Below are 19,147 nucleotides of genomic sequence, written 5' to 3' on the forward strand. Positions count from 1 at the left end.
AAGCAATTGGCAAAAACAAATGCCACAAAATTGCTAAAAATTTTTTTTATGAAACCACAGACTCAATCAAACTAATTACAACTTTGGTTGATCATTCCCAGTGTGAAATCGCAAAAATATTGTTGTGGTGCATAGTTATGTCTGAAAATTTGGTAAATTTCCTTTTAGTTGCCTTTAGTGGTTGTGTAAGAGATGTGTTTTGACCCAGCCTGCTGTTTGCATGCCCTGAAACCTCAAAAAAGTATTTTCAAAACACTCAGAAACTTCAACTTTCAGATTGAAGAAACATTTTGGTTTTTCAGAGTACTTGATTCTGTTTACATTCAAACACCATTTAAATACTAGATCTCAGGTTAGGCGCCCTACTTTCCATGGTTTCATTACACAATCACAGTGTTTCGGGTTTCTATTTTTACAGTGTTGTTTTTTACATAAAGGTGATCAATGAAATACACAAACACTCTTGGCAGTACTCCAATTCTCAGAGGAGCATATCCAAGTAGCTGGCAGTGTTCCTAAGTTTGAAAAACAAATTAGATTTTAATTTAATTACAATTGGCTGACTATGAAGGAAATGGTTAAGCACAACTTTCAGGGCAGACTCCAAACTCTAATGCTAGACAAAGTAGGATTCCTGGTTTCACACAACTCTATTTTCAGGATTTGGGCTGGAAATGCCTTTTTAAAAATCCATTGGTTTTGTTCAAGTCATTGACTGGGAAGGGAAGTCTGGGCATCTCTGCTTAGACTGCTGCCCCCGCGACCGGAAGAAGATGAATTAATGAAGTCATTGACTGTGGAGTCAGGCATCTGATTGATATATCAAAATCAATCAATCAAAATGTATTTATAAAGCGCTTTTTACAACAGCAGTTGTCACAATGTGCTTTACAGAGACACCCGGCCTTAAACCCCAAGGAGCAAACAACAGTAGTGTTGAATTTCAGTGGCTAGGAAAAACTCCCTAAGAAGGTCGAATTTTAGGAAGAAACCTAGAGAGGACCCAGGCTCAGAGGGGTGACCAGTCCTCTTCTGGCTGTGCCGGGTGAGATATTAAGAGTCCAATTGGAATAATAAATACATTTCTCTGGGCTAAATCCAGAGTATATTTGATTTTAGACTAGGTCAGAAGTATGACCAGGTGGACAAGGACAGGAACAGCAACGGTCCCCCCAAACTAGGTAATCCGCAGGTTTACCAGGACCAGGACCTCATCTCCTTCTAAAATTTAAAATTGGAGGAAACTGAGAAAAGTTAGTAGTACATCCCTCATGTCCCCCAGCACAATAATATAGCAGCGTAACACCTTGGAAACTGAGACGGGGGGGTCCGGTGACACTTTGGCCCTACCCGGGGGAGGCCCCGGACAGGGCCCAACAGGCAGGAAATCAATCCAACCACATTGCCAGGCATCAACCAAAAGGACACCCACCAACCGCAACCCCCCTGAATGAGGGCCGAGTATTGCTAGCAGCGTACAGCCCAACTGCACAAGTGCGCAATAGAGAGTCAACAACTCTACATATATCATATGATGAGGTTAGCTGTTCTTTTAAATTCTTTTAAATCCACATTTTCCGATCTGGAATGCATCTGCAATAAAGTCAGTCTGTGACACGGCCTCTGATTCCACCAAGCGGAAAAGAAACAGAAAGCACAACTTAATATTGGAATCTGAAATTATAATTAATAATGTGAAACTTGTTAGCTTTTTTGCTGTAGGGTTTCCTAAATAACCTTGAGTGGCACATTGCCTGTGTCCAATTAAAAGAATGTCACAAAGACAAAGAGGTCCCATCTAAATTGTATTCTCAGTCTACAGTATAAAAGGTTCTACCTCTATGGCCACAGCCCTATGTTCCCTGTAGATAACTACATATTCAACAGTGTGCAAAATATTGTATTGCTTTCTTTATTATTGGATGTTGTATGCATTTTGTCTGTAATGTTATGTCATATAACACACACAGAGACTCAAATTTGGCACAGCTTACTTTTAATGGGTTGTAATGGCTTTCAGTCTCAGACAGATATGTTGAACTACAGACTATAGGTTGGAAACTGCTTACCACAGCATTTCAAAGTCCTCTGTCCAATATCTTGTTTAGAACAGCTTTTTGACTCATGGTAAAAAGTTACTTTATTTTCTGTCCCTGTCAAAATCTAAAAATGACCTTCCCAGCAGAGGTTGGGTTTCATACCCTCCACCACTTTACTGAGAAGATTTATGAGGGCAATTCTGAAGAGTAACCACTCCACTGAGAGGAGGTAAAGTGGTCAGCTTTTTAACCTTCCTTAGCCAATTTGATTGGATTTCTCCTTTGCGGTTTGACAACCCTACATGGTCGCCAACAAGAGTAGTACGATAGCACTCCATAGTACAAACTGTCAGTTAAGTATAGCAGGACACTTGGCTCAACATACTTGGAAGAATCTAGAACAACTGGTAGCTGAATTAGATTCCAGGCCATAAAAAGCTCTTGTCAGATGACGAACAACAGCAATACACCGAGAACACTCTAATAAATACCAAATAGGATTGGTCATGTACAGTGATACTGCCAAGAAAATTAAACTGTGTCAATGCCCTATACATCTCCTTGAGGGAGGAGCTTGTGTCTTGAAAGCCAAAGAAATATAGATGTACTTTCAGAAATGAAGATAATTAAGAAATACCAATTGCCAATAAACAAAGAAAACAGGTAAAACCTTAGAAATAATACTGGATATAATACAACAACTGAAGTAATAAATATATACACATACACATGTCTTTTTTGATTAACAGACATCCCAGTGGGCCCCTTCAACACGTGTCCATTCCCAGTCTCTCCCATCACAGTAATTACTCGTTTGAAAGTCACCTTAATATCCATGTTAATGAATCACACTGACATGTGTACTTCTACATAGGCTACATAAGTTACCTAATGCAGCAGAAACAGGACATAACTGCTCCTATGAGCTACTCACTTCGATGAAACAGTAATAAGAGTTGCTATGAGCATTCAGAAATAAATTATTGTCCCTTATTATGACAGCCCTTAACAAATCCAGATAGGCTTCACACGGATTCGTGACACATTAGACATACCTAAGGGTCTGCATAGTCACTCTGAAAAGGGTACTATCAGAGGCTTTCTGGTAGATACTCAGTGGATTTAGAAGCACTAAGTAGCACTAAATGCAGTGCTTTGGTTCTCATGTTTGTTTTCCCTCCACAAGGCAGGAACCTCTTCCCATGAGAATCATTACCTGCACTTAACATTATCTCCTCAGCCTCATCCCATTAAAATATAATCTCTAAGCCAGAGGCGGTTACAGAATATTAATCTCTTCTTAATATTAAATGTCATAAAATCAAAATAATTTCCAAGTTGGGAAAATCTCATTTGAATTACAACCCTGTTTCCAGAAAAGTTGGGACGCTTCGTAAAATGCAAAAACAAAACAGAATGCAATGATGTGCAAATCATTTATCTGTATATTTTATTAAATAGTACAAAGACAACAAATCAAATGTTGAAACTGAGAAATGTTAATGCTTTTGGAAAAATACATGCCCGTTTTTTATTTGATGCCAGCAACACCTTTCAAAAACATTGACAGGGTGATGTTTACCACTGTCTAGCAAAATGTCTCCTTTTAACTTTATTGTAAGTGTTTGGGAACTGAGGAGACCAGTTGCTGTAGTTTTGAAAGTGAAATGTATTCCCATTCTTGTTTGATATACTGTAGGATTTCAGCTACTCAACAGATCGGGGACACCTTTGTCGTAATTTATGTTTCAAAATGCGCCAAATGTTTTCAAGGGGTGACAGGTCTGGACTGCAGGCAGGCCAGTTAAGCACCCAGACTAATTTACTATAAAGCCATGATGTTGTAATACATGCAGAAGGTGGTTCAGCATTGTCTTGCTGAAATAACCAAAGCCTTCCCTGAAAAAGACAGTGTCTGGATGGCAGCATATGTTGCTCCAAAACCTGTATATATTGTTCAACCTTAATGGTCTCAGACATGCAAGTCTCCCATGCCATGTGTACTAACCCCATACCATCACGGATGCTGGCTTTTGAACTGTGTGCTGATAACAAGCTGGATGGTCCCTCTCCTTGTTAGTTCGTAGGATGTGGAGTCCCTGATTCCCAAAAATGATTTCACATTCTGACCACTGGACAATATTTCACTTCGCCTCAGTACCAGAGAAGGCGTCTGCGGTTCTGGGTTCTGAAATGTTCCTGAGCCCATGCAGTGATGTCCACAGAATCGTGTCTGTTTTCAATGTAGTGCTGCCTGAGGGCCCAACGATCACAAACATCCAACATTGCTTTTAGCCTTGTCCCTTGCATACAAAGGTTTCTCCAGATTCTGTGAATCAATTAATGATATTATTTATCTTTTCATGATAATAATTACCATAGATTAAGTGATCCCCAAACTCATTGCAATTTCATGTTGAGGAACATTATTCTTAAACTGTTATTCTGCAAATATTTTTATAGAGTGGTGAACCCCTACCCATCCACAATTCTGACAGACCCATCCTCTCTGGAATTATTTTTAAATACCCAATCATGTTACTGACTTGTTGCCAACTGACCTAATTAGTTGTGTGATATTCCACTACGTTTATTTTTTTTAGCTGTACACAACTTGTCCAGTCTTTTGTTGCCTCTGTCCCAACTTTTTTGAAACATGTTGCTGGCATCAAATAAAAAGTGGCTATATACTTTTCAAGAAACATTTGATATGTTGTCTTTGTACAATTTTTTAAATTGAATATAGGGTTAATGATTTGTACATCATTGTATTCTGTTTTTATTCATATTTTCCACAGTGACCCAATGTTTTTGGAAACAGGTTTGTAGAAAGCACAAATAAGATCAAAAACATGTTCTATTATGTTACTTCCACATATTTCATATCAGTACTTTTGTTCATCCATTTTGCAACAACTATCAGAGACATTTTATTTGTCATGAGCTAAGCCTCACACTACTCGTGGCGCACACCTTTTGAAGCATGCAAGGTGTGCTTTTGCACTTCTCTGTTTTGTCTGTTCTTCATGTTTTGAATGACACCTTACTCCTACAGACAAGATGGCAAAAATAATTTTTGGCAGTTCTTTCGTTCCCAAAAGTGGCTATTTGCATTTTAAAGATGTCAATGAAATGGCGTCTTTCTCAGTGGTTGTCAGTGAGTTTGGCAGCAGAACATAAGGAACCTGGTTAGTATGACATTGACAACAAGCATTTCTGCATAGATATTTGGACTGTTTTTATCAGAGCTGAATGCAGAACTTCTTGTATTTTGCACTGAAATATACTTTTCTACGCGATTTATCAGATGTTTGTAGTGATTTCGAGTTACCGGAGCGGGTAAGGTTAAGTAGTATTAGGTAGTAAGTTTGGATTAAAAATGCATGTTTAGACATATGTCATATATATACAGTATCTAACAAAAGTGACAACACTGAAGAAATGACACTTGGCAACAATGTAAAGTAGTGAGTGAACAGCCTGTATAACAGTGTAAATTTGTTGTCCCCTCAAAATAACACAACACACAGCCATTAATGTTTAAACCGCAGGCAAAATAAGTGAGGACATCCCTAAGTGAAAATGTCTCTAACTGTCTATCAGTGTCTTACATCAACCGAGAGGAATTTTTTCCCACTCTTCTTTACAGTACTGCTTCAGTTGTGTCATGTTTGAGGGTTTACTTGCATGCATGGTCCAATTAAAGTACTCCCACATCCTTTTGACCGGACTGAGATCTTGGCATTGACACTTTTCTTTAACTATAATTTTTTTTCTGTCAATCTGTTGTAACTTTGCTTGTTTCGTTATCCTGGCCTGATTCTCCTCAAGAATTCTCTCGTACCATACAAAATTCAAGGTTAGCTCAAATATGGCTAGGTGGTCAGGCCCTAAGGCAGCAAAGCAGCCCCACCGCCTTCATTCTGTCCGGTAAGTATGAGGTTACTGCAAGGCAGTGTTTTTGTTTTGCAAAACACATAGCCGTGTCAGGCAATGTAGCCAACCTTTGACTCATCTATCCAGAGCACAATGTTCCAGTAGTTTTGGTCTTTAGCCAGATGTTGTCTAAAAAAGGTCAGTTGTTTCTTGATGTTCTTTTTCTAGGGCAAAGGCTTCTTCATGCACTTCAACCTTGATTGTGGCAAAAGAGGCATGTAGTTCCTTTGATGTTACATTGGGTTCTTAGAGACGTCTATGAGCATCTTGGTCAGTTATTGGCTGGAATTTGGTATGACAACCAGTGGTCGGGGATTGCCAGCAGCCAGGGATTTTCTCCATTTGTAGATGATCAATCAGACAGTGGAATTATGGACTTGGAACTGCTTGAAAAGGGCTTTTTAACCCCTCCCACACACCCATATGGGGAAGTCCAAACCAGACCCGGTTTCCAATAGTTATGGATAGCCTCATGATAGCCTCCAAGTTACTCTCTAAGAATGTCCCGATCATTTGCGCCTATTTTGGTGAATCTATTCTTATTTTAACCATTTGTGTGATTTAAATCGCTTACATTTACCAATGAAGATGATTAAAATTTAGCTCAACTATGCAAGTTTGCAAATATGTCAAAAATAAACAATTTAAAAAAATTATCAGTGGTGTCCTTACTTTTTCACCAGACTATACTGTAATGTCAGGAAATGATGACAATACCCAATGCCAGAAGGACCAACTGGATTCCACAAAATGGCATTTGGCTGAGAGCTGAGGTGTCTGCAGCATATCTCAACAATAGGTCCTTGGTATGGGCACTTGGAAAAGGCAACCATGTACAGGTCCATCTTGTGGCTATAGCCAACAACAGTGAAAAATGACAGCTGGCATTTGTCAGACTCATTCGCCAACTTGCCCTTTCGTCCCAAAACATAAACAGCTCATGAACGGGGGCAGCAACTGTGTTATAAGGGAAACAAATTCTTCAGTTTTTTTTCCTCTCTTTACCTGCCACATTCTGACATGTGTCTGACACATACTTTCTCCCACCACTCCGGTTTCCATGAGCAGGCAGGGAGGTGACAACAGCTTTCTTTTGTCATGTACGTCTTAGCTGCAGTTGTTTCTGACAAGCAAGTGTCTTCTAAAACAGTCTTGAAAATGGAAATCAGGTAGCTTGTCAGTTAAGGAGGTGGTAAGAAGGAGGGTGTCTTCTCAGAATAAAAGGGAAGTGGAGGGGGGTGCTCTTGCTTTTGATGAGTAAGAGAGGGAATAGGCTAGGCTATACCATACCTTGCTGCATGAGGGAGCCCACACCGAACCAGAAGCTGTTGAGGAGCGTGAAGTTGTTCTCCACCACGTCAGAGCCAGGATTGCATGGATGGGCATCGTACCATTCATATGGACTGAACCTTTTGGGAAGCAAGATTGGAAGCATATTAGGGATAAAGGTCGGCAGTAGCACAATTTTGGCATAATCGCATACTTTATCTGGGGTCCCAGTTATCCCAGATGAGGCATGGGAAAAGAGATAAAGCGAATTAGAACTCCTTTCTTACCAACATCAATATCTATCGAGAAATAATGGATACTCATGTAGAGTACGGATATATGCATACAGAAAGTCAATACAAACAAAAAGGGATATGAAAAATGAACTTTCACTCAAAGCAGTTTAATAATCAATGCTATAACTGTGTTATTACTGTAATATGGGTATTGCAGGTAGTACAGGGACACAGATCTGATATATTGCTCCCAAGTTTACATGTATAATGCATGGGTAGCTCAATCTCATGAAATCAAAGATTGATTTCATGCTCTTGACCGGGAATCGTGTGACTGGGTAGAACCACAATAATGAATCTGAAATTGGTTCTAATAAGATGGAACAAAAGCTGTGCTTAGTCATATATTCTAGTTCTCTGCATCAAAAGCCTCTCTGCTTGGTGGAGAACTCCTGGTGTGTCCTTGAGCATAGCACTTAACCTAAATTTCACCTGATAAAACCACCCACTGAATGTGATCCTACAGTGCACATCAAGCACTGTGCATCTGTGGCTACAAATTACAGGGTGTAAAAGGAGACATTTTACTCTTGCTTTTTTCTCACTAGCAAACAAAATAAGCTGTACAGATGTCCACATGTATTGTTTTCTGTGTACATCTTGAATGTAAATTTGACAACATTTGTCACTTGTGCTCACATTATCTTTTGTGCCCTTCAAATGCATGCTCAAATAAAAAGGTTCAGTATCTTCTGGTTTGCTGTACCTTTAGATATTGCAATAAATATCTCAATGTGCTCAACGGTGGCAAACTTTGCACTAAAATGCAATTTTTAGCAAGACAGATATATAAATGTCATTTTGTGAGTGAACGCGAGGCATGCAACGCTGAAAATGGAGTCATATAAAACCTGCAAAGCCTTGTGGATCCACGTACCTCTGCCATTTAATGTAACATCTTTTCAAAGTGTTGCACACCATAAATCCTTTAATGTAGATGAAATAGTCACTTTAAAGGCAGATAGAGAGATAAACCCTGCTAAATGTCAGTGCTTTCCGTTCATTAAATTAATTTTGAAAATGTTTTCAAATATGATCTGATTATTTAAATTTATTCAGGGTGTTTTGCTGTCAGAGGAGAGGAGTGGAAAAATAGACTTAGATCCTTCGAAGCTAGATAGCATCTCAAATATGCTGCTTATATCTCCCCTGGCTTTCATAAAAGTTGGCCAATGCGTGAAGAAAAATTATACCAAAAATGGTCTCTTTTCAAAAAGATGAAGTAAATCCAGTCCAAACAAGACCTTCCATTTAGATGTCAAACGCCTATGACAGTCTCTCACCTTGTCCATTACTTTGACATTTACTATGCAATACGTGTGTTAAACAATTTCAGACCAGTGTCAATGGATACTCTTTGTCACTCTTTCTCCCTATGCCAATTGTGTCACATCCTGTTACATCTATATCCCTCACTCTCTCCCTCTCTCTCAACAACTCCAAATAAATTCTGGAGAGTTGAAAAATGAGGCAAGCCTTCCTCCTAGTCATCTTGCACCTAGAGACACAATCAAGACTCAACCAAGCTTGGTGCAAACACATTCCTTGCACTGTAGCGACACATCAAAGACCTAGTTTGTATTTCCTAGTTTTTAATTACATTTTAGAATTTTTTTGGGGGTCATACATGTTATCCTGCAACATAATATCGAAACTCTATATATAGTTACCTTATAAATAGTATGTAATGAGAACAAGAGAGAAAACCATCGCCTCTCACTCTGTCAGACAGACAGACGTGGCAGAAGCACCTGAAGCGGTAACTCCAAGAAAATTGAAACTTGGCCAATGTGTTGCTATTTGAGAAGATAAGGATGATGGGGGAGAAAACTCCATTATTACACACTTGCCAGAGCGTAAGTGCTTATCCACATTGGCATGGTATAGAAGTCTTACATTTTTATCTTTATTCCAATGCCCATTTTTATCTTATAAAATGTAAAATGTATATTTTTTTCAGGTCCTTCAGAGTGTATTGACCCACTGAAGCTTATGGCGATTTCCAACCCCCTAGTTACATCCTTAAAGTGATCCCAGGTTTTAAGAAGACTGATAAGAAAAGCGCATATACTGTGCTTTGCTCAAAGTTTTTTTCTCTCTCTCTTGCTTACAGCATGGTTGCCTGTGATTTATTTTCCATTTTCACACTCTTGTAAGTAGTAGGTTTCCCATTTAGTAGGTTTCCCATATAGTTGACCCTACAGTCACATATTCTAAGATGGCTGTGACAAAACCTTACTGTTAAATAATCATTGTTATAGTTCTGTTCTTGTGCCTGTTCGGTGACACATTTCATGATTGCCCAGAACGGCTTCTGACTTCAAAGGTGTGTCTCAATTGTTTTTGAAGTACAGAATATCACTATAGTAAATGCCTACCTGATATTGAACACATGTCTCTACTGTCATCTCAAGTACACATACGTATATCAAACTCCTAGTTGATCTTTATTTTGGCTTAAAGGTCTTTCTGCTATTTTTCCAGGCAAGTATCCAAAAATGATGCCTCAGTAAAAGATGACTTTCTGTACTTACACAACAGGGTGCTAAAACAAGCTTGTGAGCTTGACTCAGGACATAATGGGAGAGGGTTTGAAAAGTGCATGGCAGCTGGCTCCACTCAAAACCATAAGCCCCTACGAGGCATCGACATTCTCAGAACTTCAAGCACCACTCTTCTTTTGAAGGCACCAGGAAGTAGTCAGAAGCAGAGACAATGACCCCCAAAGACGAGGAGGATGCCTGCAATTGGAACATTTTCTCTCGTTCCTACATAAATGATTCCATAGAAAATCTTAGGCACACATTTCAAACACAAAGGGAAACATTTAAAAAAATCTGAGAATCTTCAATGGTCTCAGTCAATACTAATTTCTTGCATAACAAATAGGTAACGCTTTCAGCTGAACGTCAATGATTTCTGGGGAGCACAGAAAACCTCATAAGCACACCTGTATGTCTTTTTGCCATTTAATATACTTAATGGCAAACCTTTGCATTTATTTCTGCAGGTATCAGTAGGTATTATTTTAGTTTTGTTGTATTTTAAAGTTGAATAATGTTCAGTGTAGCTCCACAACTGCAGAGAAATGATACAGGGTAACACATTGAATTAGAGCGTGTAGCACCGCTGGTGGTTTGCTGCTCTCATTCTTCCTTCTTCCAACTGCGAGGCCCACGCTGACATAACTGCCTTGATCACTACCCACCAGCTAACACTCAGTTTTGGACCTGTATCAATTGGACCTACCATCGAGCATAGACCTCTCCTTATCCCCAACTGACTGTATTGCTTTAGACCACCATTGACTGATTGTTTCGCTGAGTCATTCGGATTGGCCCGGAACATTGTGAGCACCGTGTCAATCCACGTAAGATCAACAGTCCAGAATTATTTGGACACTGACACAATTTTCATAATTGTGGCTCTGTATGCCACCACAATGGATTTGAAATGAAACAACTGAAATGCAGTTGATGTGCAGACTTTACTTCAAGGGGTTGAACAAAACAATTGACTGAAACATTTGGAAATTGCAAAAAAATAAATAACACAGTCCCCTTATTTCAGGGGATAAAATGTAATTGGACAAATTTATATTTTGTGTACATTAATGTACATTAACACAAAATTTACCTTTTTAATACACTGTCAAGAATCCTCGGATGGCAATGACTGCTTCAAGTCGGGAATGCATAGACATCACCAAACACTGGGTTTCCTCCTTTGTGATGCTTTGCCAGACCTTTACTGCATCTGTCTTCAGTTGTTGTTTGTTCGTGGGTCTTTCCGCCTTAAGTTTTGTCTTCAGCAAGTGAAATGCATACTCGATCGGGTTGAGATCAGGTGATTGACTCGGTCATTGCAGAATATTCCATTTCTTTAACTTCAAAAACACCTGGGATGTTTTTGTATTGGGTCATTGTCCATCTGTAAAGTTGAGCACCGCCCAATAAAATTCACTTCATTAGCCTGAATCTAAGCAGACATTATATCCCAATACACTTCAGAATTAATCTGGCTGCTTCTGTCTTCTGTCACATAATGAATAAACACTAGTGACCCAATGCCATTGGAAGCCATGCATGCCCATGCCATCACACTGCCTCCACCGTGTTTTACAGATGATGTGGTATGCTTATGATCATGAGCCGATTCAAGCCTTCTCCATAAATTTTTCTTCCTATCATTCAGGTACAAATTGATCGTAGTTTTATTCTTCTCAAAGAATGCTGTTCCACACCTGGGCAGGCTATTTTAGATGTTTTTTTTAGCTAAATCTGGCCTTTCTATTCTTGAGGCTTATGAATGGTTTGCACTTTGTGGTGAACCCTTTGTATTTGCTCTTGTTAAGTCTTCTCTCTATGGTAGACTTGCATCATAATATGCCAACCTCCTGGAGAGTGTTCTTCTCTTAGCTGGATGTTGTGAAGGGGTTTTTCTTTACCATGGAAAGGATCCTGTTGATTTGGCCATTCCTAATATTTATGCTATCTCTCCGTTGGATTGTGATTTTTTTGCAGCCAAAGGATGTCCTGTTTCACTTGCACTGAGACCTCCTTTGACCACATGCTGTGGGTTCACATAAACAGCTTCCAAATGTGAATGTCACACCTGGAATCAACTCCAAACCTTTTACCTGCTAAATTACTTGCTTAAATAGCGAACAAATAGCCCACTCCTGTCCATGAAACAGCTTTTGTCCAATTACATTGGTCCCTTGAAAAAGAGAGGGCTACATATTTAATTCCTAAACCCTTCCTCCAATTTGAATGTTGCATACCCTCAAATTAAGTCTCATTATTCATTATTTAACTGAAACTTGAATATCTTTTGGTAAACAGACAAAATAACAAAACTTGTGTCAGTGTCCAATTATTTCCAGACCTAACTGTATGTCCCCACAGCAACCACAGACACATGAATATGAATAAAACAGTACAATGTACTGTCTAATATTCAGGTTTTCAGACAAACCTTTAGGGTTCGAATCATGAAGTTTATAACATTTCTTAATTAACAGGGACAATCCACTGGGATTTAATGACAAAGACTGAAACTCGACCAACGCTGTGATTCATAAACATCCTGGCCCTCTCCATGACAATCCCACCAACAGAGACTAGCTGATTGATAAAGAACTATTAGAAGTATAGCGCTTGGATAGGTATAGGTGCTGGGGCTCATGTGGGTGCCTGGCTGTGTATATTTAGAATTTGCACAATACATTTGAGCTAATAGCATGAGGTGTAGGAACTGAAACAGGTGTAGCTCAGCCAGGCTACAAAATGGGAGCACAGCTAAACTAAATCCAATATTCCTGTGGTCATGGTCCTCATGAGCCAAGAGAATTGACAGGAAGCAAATACTTTCCTCTCCCCTCAGATTAATATAAAACAAAATAAATGGTTTCCATGGAATTTCCGTTGCAAGTGCCTTTTAATTACGGGTCAGATACTAGTAGTGTTACGTGATGTGCCGGAGCAAAGCAAAACTTGAGTTTTCATATTTTGGCTGTCCCCACAAGATAACTTTTTACAGAACCATTTCTGGTTTTACTGTGAAACTTATTTGCCTGAATATAGATCCCTTTCATAGAAGGATTCTACATGGAACCCACAAGTGTTCTAATTGGAACCACAAATGGTTCTTCCAGGAACTATAAAAGGTTCCCCTATGGGGATAGCCAAAGAAGCCTTTTTTGCCAGACCACGTAAGCGATGAAGGCAAAGAAGAGCGAATGTGACTGACTGACTGCGTTTTGGGTCAGGATAGACAAACTATTTAGCAGTCTACAACATTTAGTAGTTACAGTGGTGAGAACAAGAATTTGATACACTGCCAATTTTGTAGGTTTTCCCACTTACAAAGCCTGTAGAAGTCTGTCATTTTTATCATAGGTACTCTTCAACTGTGAGTGACGGAATCTAAAACAAAAATCTAGAAAATCACATTATAAGATTTTTAAGGAATTAATTTGCATTTTATTGCATGCATATTAAGTATGACATAAGTATTTGATACATCAGAAAAGCAGAACTTAATATTTGGTACAGAAACCTTTGTTTGCAATTACAGAGATCATACGTTTCCTGTAGTTCTTGACCAGGTTTGCACACACTACAGCAGGGATTTTGGCACACTCCTCCATACAGACCTTCTCCAGATCCTTCAGGTTTCGGGGCTGTCGCTGGGCAATACAGACTTTCAGCTCCCTCCAAAGATTTTCTATTGGGTTCAGGTCTGAAGGCTGGCTAGGCCACTCCAGGACCTTGAGATGCTTCTTACGGAGCCACTCCTTAGTTGCCCTGGCTGTGTGTTTCGGGTCATTGTCATGCTGGAACACCCAGCCACAACCCATCTTCAATGCTCTTACTTAGGGAAGGAGGTTGTTGGCCAAGATCTTGCAATACATGGCCCCATCCATCCTCCCCTCAATACGGTCCAGTCGTCTTTTCCCCTTTGCAGAAAAGGGGACAGGACGACTGTTTCACGGTTGGGATGGTGTTCTTGGGGTTGTACCAATCCTTCTTCTTTCTCCAAACATGGCGAGTGGAGTTTTGTCTCATCAGACCACATGACCTTCTCCCATTCCTCCCCTGGATCATCCAGATGGTCATTGGCAAACTTCAGATGGGCCTGGACATGCGCTGGCTTGAGCAGGGGGACCTTGCGTGCGCTGCAGGATATTAATCCATGACGGCGTAGTGTGTTACTAATGGTTTTCTTTGAGACTGTGGTCCCAGCTCTTTTCAGGTCATTGACCAGGTCCTGTCGTGTAGTTCTGGGCTGATCTCTCACATTCCTCATGATCATTGATGCCCCATGACGTGAGATCTTGCATGAAGCCCCAGACCGAGGGAGATTGACCGTCATCTTGAACTTCTTCTATTTTCTAATAATTGCACCAAAAGTTGTTGCCTTCTCACCAAGCTACTTGCCTATTGTCCTGTAGCCCATCCCAGCCTTGTGCAGGTTTACAATTTTATCCCCGATGTCCTTACACAGCTCTCTGTTCTTGACCATTGTGGAGAGGTTGGAGTCTGTTTGATTGAGTGTGTGGACAGGTGTCTTTTATACAGGTAACAAGTTCAAACAGGTGCAGTTAATACAGGTAATAAGTGGAGAACAGGAGGGCTTCTTAAAGAAAAACTAACAGGTCTGTGAGAGCCGGAATTCTTACAGGTGGGTAGGTGATCAAATACTTATGTCATACAATAAAATGCTAATTAATTATTTACAAATCATACAATGTGATTTTCTGGATTTATTTTTTTTGCTATTGTCTCTCACAGTTGAAGTGTACCTATGATAAAATTACAGACTACATGCTTTGTAAATAGGAAAATCTGCAAAATCGGCAGTGTATCAAATACTTGTTCTCCCCACTGTACGTTATAGTAAGCCTGAACTAAAACTGTATACAGTTATATTAGCGACTGTTTCTGGCTTGGAAAACTTCATATTCAGTCTTGCTAGAAATTGCTCATAGATGCTATTTGTGGTACAAAAATGTGTAATGCCGTGCCGTAATGGTTAAGACAGCGCCTCTCATGTGTTTATGGTAATACAGTATTGCGACTATGTTTGGTAGATTCCACGATTCTCTCGTCTTTTCACCTGATGAAAAAGTAAGTTATCGTCACCTTTATTGATAGTTATTGTATCAATGTCATTCACAAATTAAAGAAAAAAGTATGTTGTTATGCCATGAAATGAAATATCTTTGGTTCAGACTCGCTAGCAATTGCTCAAATCTTATGACTTTCTTTCTTTGACTATTCCAGTAAGTTAGTATATACTGGTAAAGCCTATTACTGGCTAATACGCTGTAAAAACGTCCAGTGGCAAACACCATACAGTTCATAGATACTATTTGTGGTGGAAGTAAACTTAATAAGAAATGTTGTCAGTGTAACGGTATCAATGTCATTTTCGAATGGCCAATTAGCTGTTAAAATGGAGAGTGGCAAAAGAGGATATGATCAGGATAGACAAAACATTGCTGGCTACACGATTCTCCTGTCTTTTCACTTGGCGAAAAACTCAGTTATCATCACCTACTGTGAGGGAAAAAAGTATTTGATCTCCTGCTGATTGTTTACATTTGACAAAGAAATAATCATTCTATAATTTTGATGGTAGGTTTATTTGAACAGTGAGAGAAAGATTAACAAAAATATTATCCAGAAACACGCATGTCAAAACATTTATGAATTGATTTGCATTTTAATGAGTGAAATAAGTATTCGACCCCTCTGCAAAACATGACTTAGTACTTGGTGGCAAAACCCTTGTTGGCAATCACAGAGGTCAGCCTTTTCTTGTAGTTGGCCACCTGGTTTGCACACATCTCAGGAGGGATTTTGTCCCAGTCCTCTTTGCAGATCTTCTCCAAGTCATTAAGGTTTCGAGGCTGATGTTTGGCAACTGGAACCTTCAGCTCCCTCCACAGATTTTCTATGGGATTAAGGTCTGGAGTCTGACTAGGCCACTCCAGGACCTTAATGTGCTTCTTCTAGAGCCACTCCTTTGTTGCCTTGGCTGTGTGTTTTGGGTCATTGTCATGCTGGAATACCATCTATGACCTATTTCCAATGTCCTGGCTGAGGGAAGGAGGTTCTCACCCAGGATTTGACGGTACATGGCCCCATCCATCGTCCTTTTGATGCAGTGAAGTCCTGTCCCCTTAGCAGAAAAACACCCCAAAGCATAATGTTTCCACCTCCATGTTTGACGGTGGGGATGGTGTTCTTGGGGTCATAGGCAGCATTCCTCCTCCTCCAAACACGGCGAGTTGAGTTGATGCCAAAGAGCTTGATTTTGGTCTCATCTGACCACAACACTTTCACCCAGTTCTCATCTGAATCATTCAGATGTTCATTGGAAAACTTCAGACGTGTCTGTGCATGTGTTTTCTTGAGCAGGCGGACCTTGCAGGCTAAAGGATTTCAATCCTTCACGGCGTAGTGTGTTACCAATTGTTTTCTTGGTGACTATAGTCCCAGCTGCCTTGAGATAATTGACAAGATCTTCCTGTGTAGTTCTGGGCTGATTCCTCACCGTTCTCATGATCATTGCAAATCCACAAGGTGAGATCTTGCATGGAGCTCCAGACTGAGGGAGATTGACAGTTATTTTTTGTTTCTTCCTTTGTGAATAATCGCACCAACTGTTGTCACCTTCTCACAAAGTTACTTGGTGATGGTCTTATAGCCCATTCCTGCCTTGTGTAGATCTACAATCTTGTCCCTGACATCCTTGGACAGCTCTTTGGTCTTGGCCATGGTGGAGAGTTTGGAATCTGATTGATTGCTTCTGTGGACAGGTGTCTTTTACACAGGTAACAAGCTGATATTAGGAGCACTCCCTTTAAGAGTGTGCTCCTATCTCAGGTCTTTACCTGTATAAAAGACACCTGGTAGCCAGAAATCTTTCTGATTGAGAGGGGATCAAATACCTATTTCACTCATTTAAATGCAAATCAATTTATAACATTTTTGACATGCGGTTTTCTGGATTCTTTTGTTATCTCTCACTGTTCAAATAGATCTACCATTAAAATTATAGAATGATAATTTCTTTGCCAGTGGGCAAATGTACAAAATCAGCTGGGGATCACATATTGTTTCCCTAACTATATATTGATACAGCAGTAATTGCATCAATGTCATCCACGAGATGCTAATTAGCTGTTAAAATGACCAGTGTCAAAAGAGGATTTTTTCACGATAGACACAAACTTTGCTGACTACAATCTTCCATAGCTACGTTATGGGAAGCCTACAATAAAATTGTTTACTTTTATATTGCAACCATTTCTGGTGGATTTTCGATTTATGTCTTAGGATTTGTTAAGAATAGACAAACGCTTCGCTGGCTACACAATTATCTCGTCTTTTCACTTGACTTAAAAGACTGTTATCGTCACCTATATTGATACAGTAGTTATTCAATGTCATTCACCAATGGCTAATAAGTTGTTAAAACGGCCAGTGGCAAAAGCCATACAGTTCATAGATGCTATTTGTGGTGGAGGAAAACTTAATAAGAAACATTACTCAGTTTAACACAATGCTTAATGGCGTCTAGCGACATTATACTGGCTAATAAGCTTTTAAAACGGCCAGTGGCAAAAGCCATACAGTTCATAGATGCTATTTGTGGTGGAGGAAAACTTAATAAGAAACATTACTCAGTTTAACACAATGCTTAATGGCGTCTAGCGACATATTACTGGCTAATAAGCTTTTAAAATGGCCAGTGGCAAAAGTCATACAGTTCATAGAAACAATTTGTGGTTGAGGTAAACTTAATAAGAAATGTTAATCAGTTAAACACAATGGTCAATGGTGTCTAACAAAATATTTGAACTTGGCGTGATGTTAATGCATGCCACCATTATATAATGTCAAGAGGCTATACTGACACCAGACTAAACTTCTGTGGTTTAGTGGTTAATGACAGAGACTTTCATGTGGCTGACCCGGGTTAAAATCTCGAGGGGGCGACACTTTCTATTGCGGGCCGGCTGTACTAGGATTGCCTGGTTTCTTGTTTCTAAGAGTGTAAGGGTGAAGTGGTTTTATATATTATAATAAAAATGTAACTGTTGTTTATCAGCTTCATCTTAGTTACACTATGACATACCTGACAAGATTACAAGTCACATGAATCTTACGAAATTCAGTGAAAACTTATATACAAAACAAATTAATCATGCCTTTTGTCATCAAGAAATAATTATTCAAAAACAAGTGCCACAATAATTGAAAACCCATTTGCCAAAATAACACTTCTAAGTAGTTTGCAGTAACATTTGACAAGGAGGGATAAAACATAGGAAGGGATTTGAGACCATTTTGATTCTACAGTCAGTGAACATGTGTGGATTTGGAGGCAGAGACCTTTGGCCTAAAATCTCCTGGTACTTGATTGAGTCCATTTTGCAATTAATCATAACAATTTTCCCAGGGACATTGGAAGTGAAGATACTTGCTAGTATGGAGGTAGCGTCTAATCAAAAGATGTAATGTCTGCAATTCACCAACCGTGGTCCTTGAGATTTTTTGCCAATTGAACCATCTGTCTTACTGTGTGGAGACAAAATATATGCGTCTTTTACTAGGCAGGTTGATCACAGTTCCAGTGGTTTTACATTTCTTAATTATTGCACTAATAGTGGAGATGGTCATTTATATGTGTGTAGCGATCTTTTATATTTGTGGAGTTGAACAACGTTTTGTCTCATTTCAATTGTGTCCTGTGGCCTTTCCCATGTTGATGGATGACTTTAGCCTGTGTCTCACCTCATATTTATATTTCAGTGAGGATGTCATGGATGACCACTTAAGAGTTCCCAAAGCCTCAGACTGGCCCTCATTTATCATTCTTGCGTAGAAACGGGCGTATATGTTGGCGTAAGATTTTGCTTACACTCCTCTCATCGCCTGATTTATGAAGATGTGCGTACCTTTAAAATCCAGGTGTACGCAATACCTTCCCTTGATAAATGCCGCGGCTGAAAACGATCGTCATTAGAATAACACGCCCCTATATATTCAAGTCTCCGCATCCCCCACACCCTCATTTTACGCCATGGACACA

The 19,147-nt window shown here is 39.5% G+C and overlaps 1 protein-coding gene across 2 annotated transcripts in view; it reads right to left on the reverse strand.

Annotated features, from left to right (window-relative positions):
• The window catches only part of LOC105019312 (glutamate receptor ionotropic, kainate 3), a 143,457-nt gene that overhangs the window by 17,397 nt on the left and 106,913 nt on the right, over positions 1 to 19,147 (reverse strand). For both annotated transcript variants that reach the window (XM_020041430.3, XM_010885385.5), the window contains exon 12: positions 7,266 to 7,384. In XM_020041430.3, the coding sequence (XP_019896989.1) occupies positions 7,266 to 7,384 (119 nt within the window). The remainder of the gene's footprint in view (positions 1 to 7,265; positions 7,385 to 19,147) is intronic.

Source organism: Esox lucius, chromosome 20 (genome assembly GCF_011004845.1).
Source record: "Esox lucius isolate fEsoLuc1 chromosome 20, fEsoLuc1.pri, whole genome shotgun sequence".
NCBI lineage: Eukaryota > Metazoa > Chordata > Actinopteri > Esociformes > Esocidae > Esox > Esox lucius.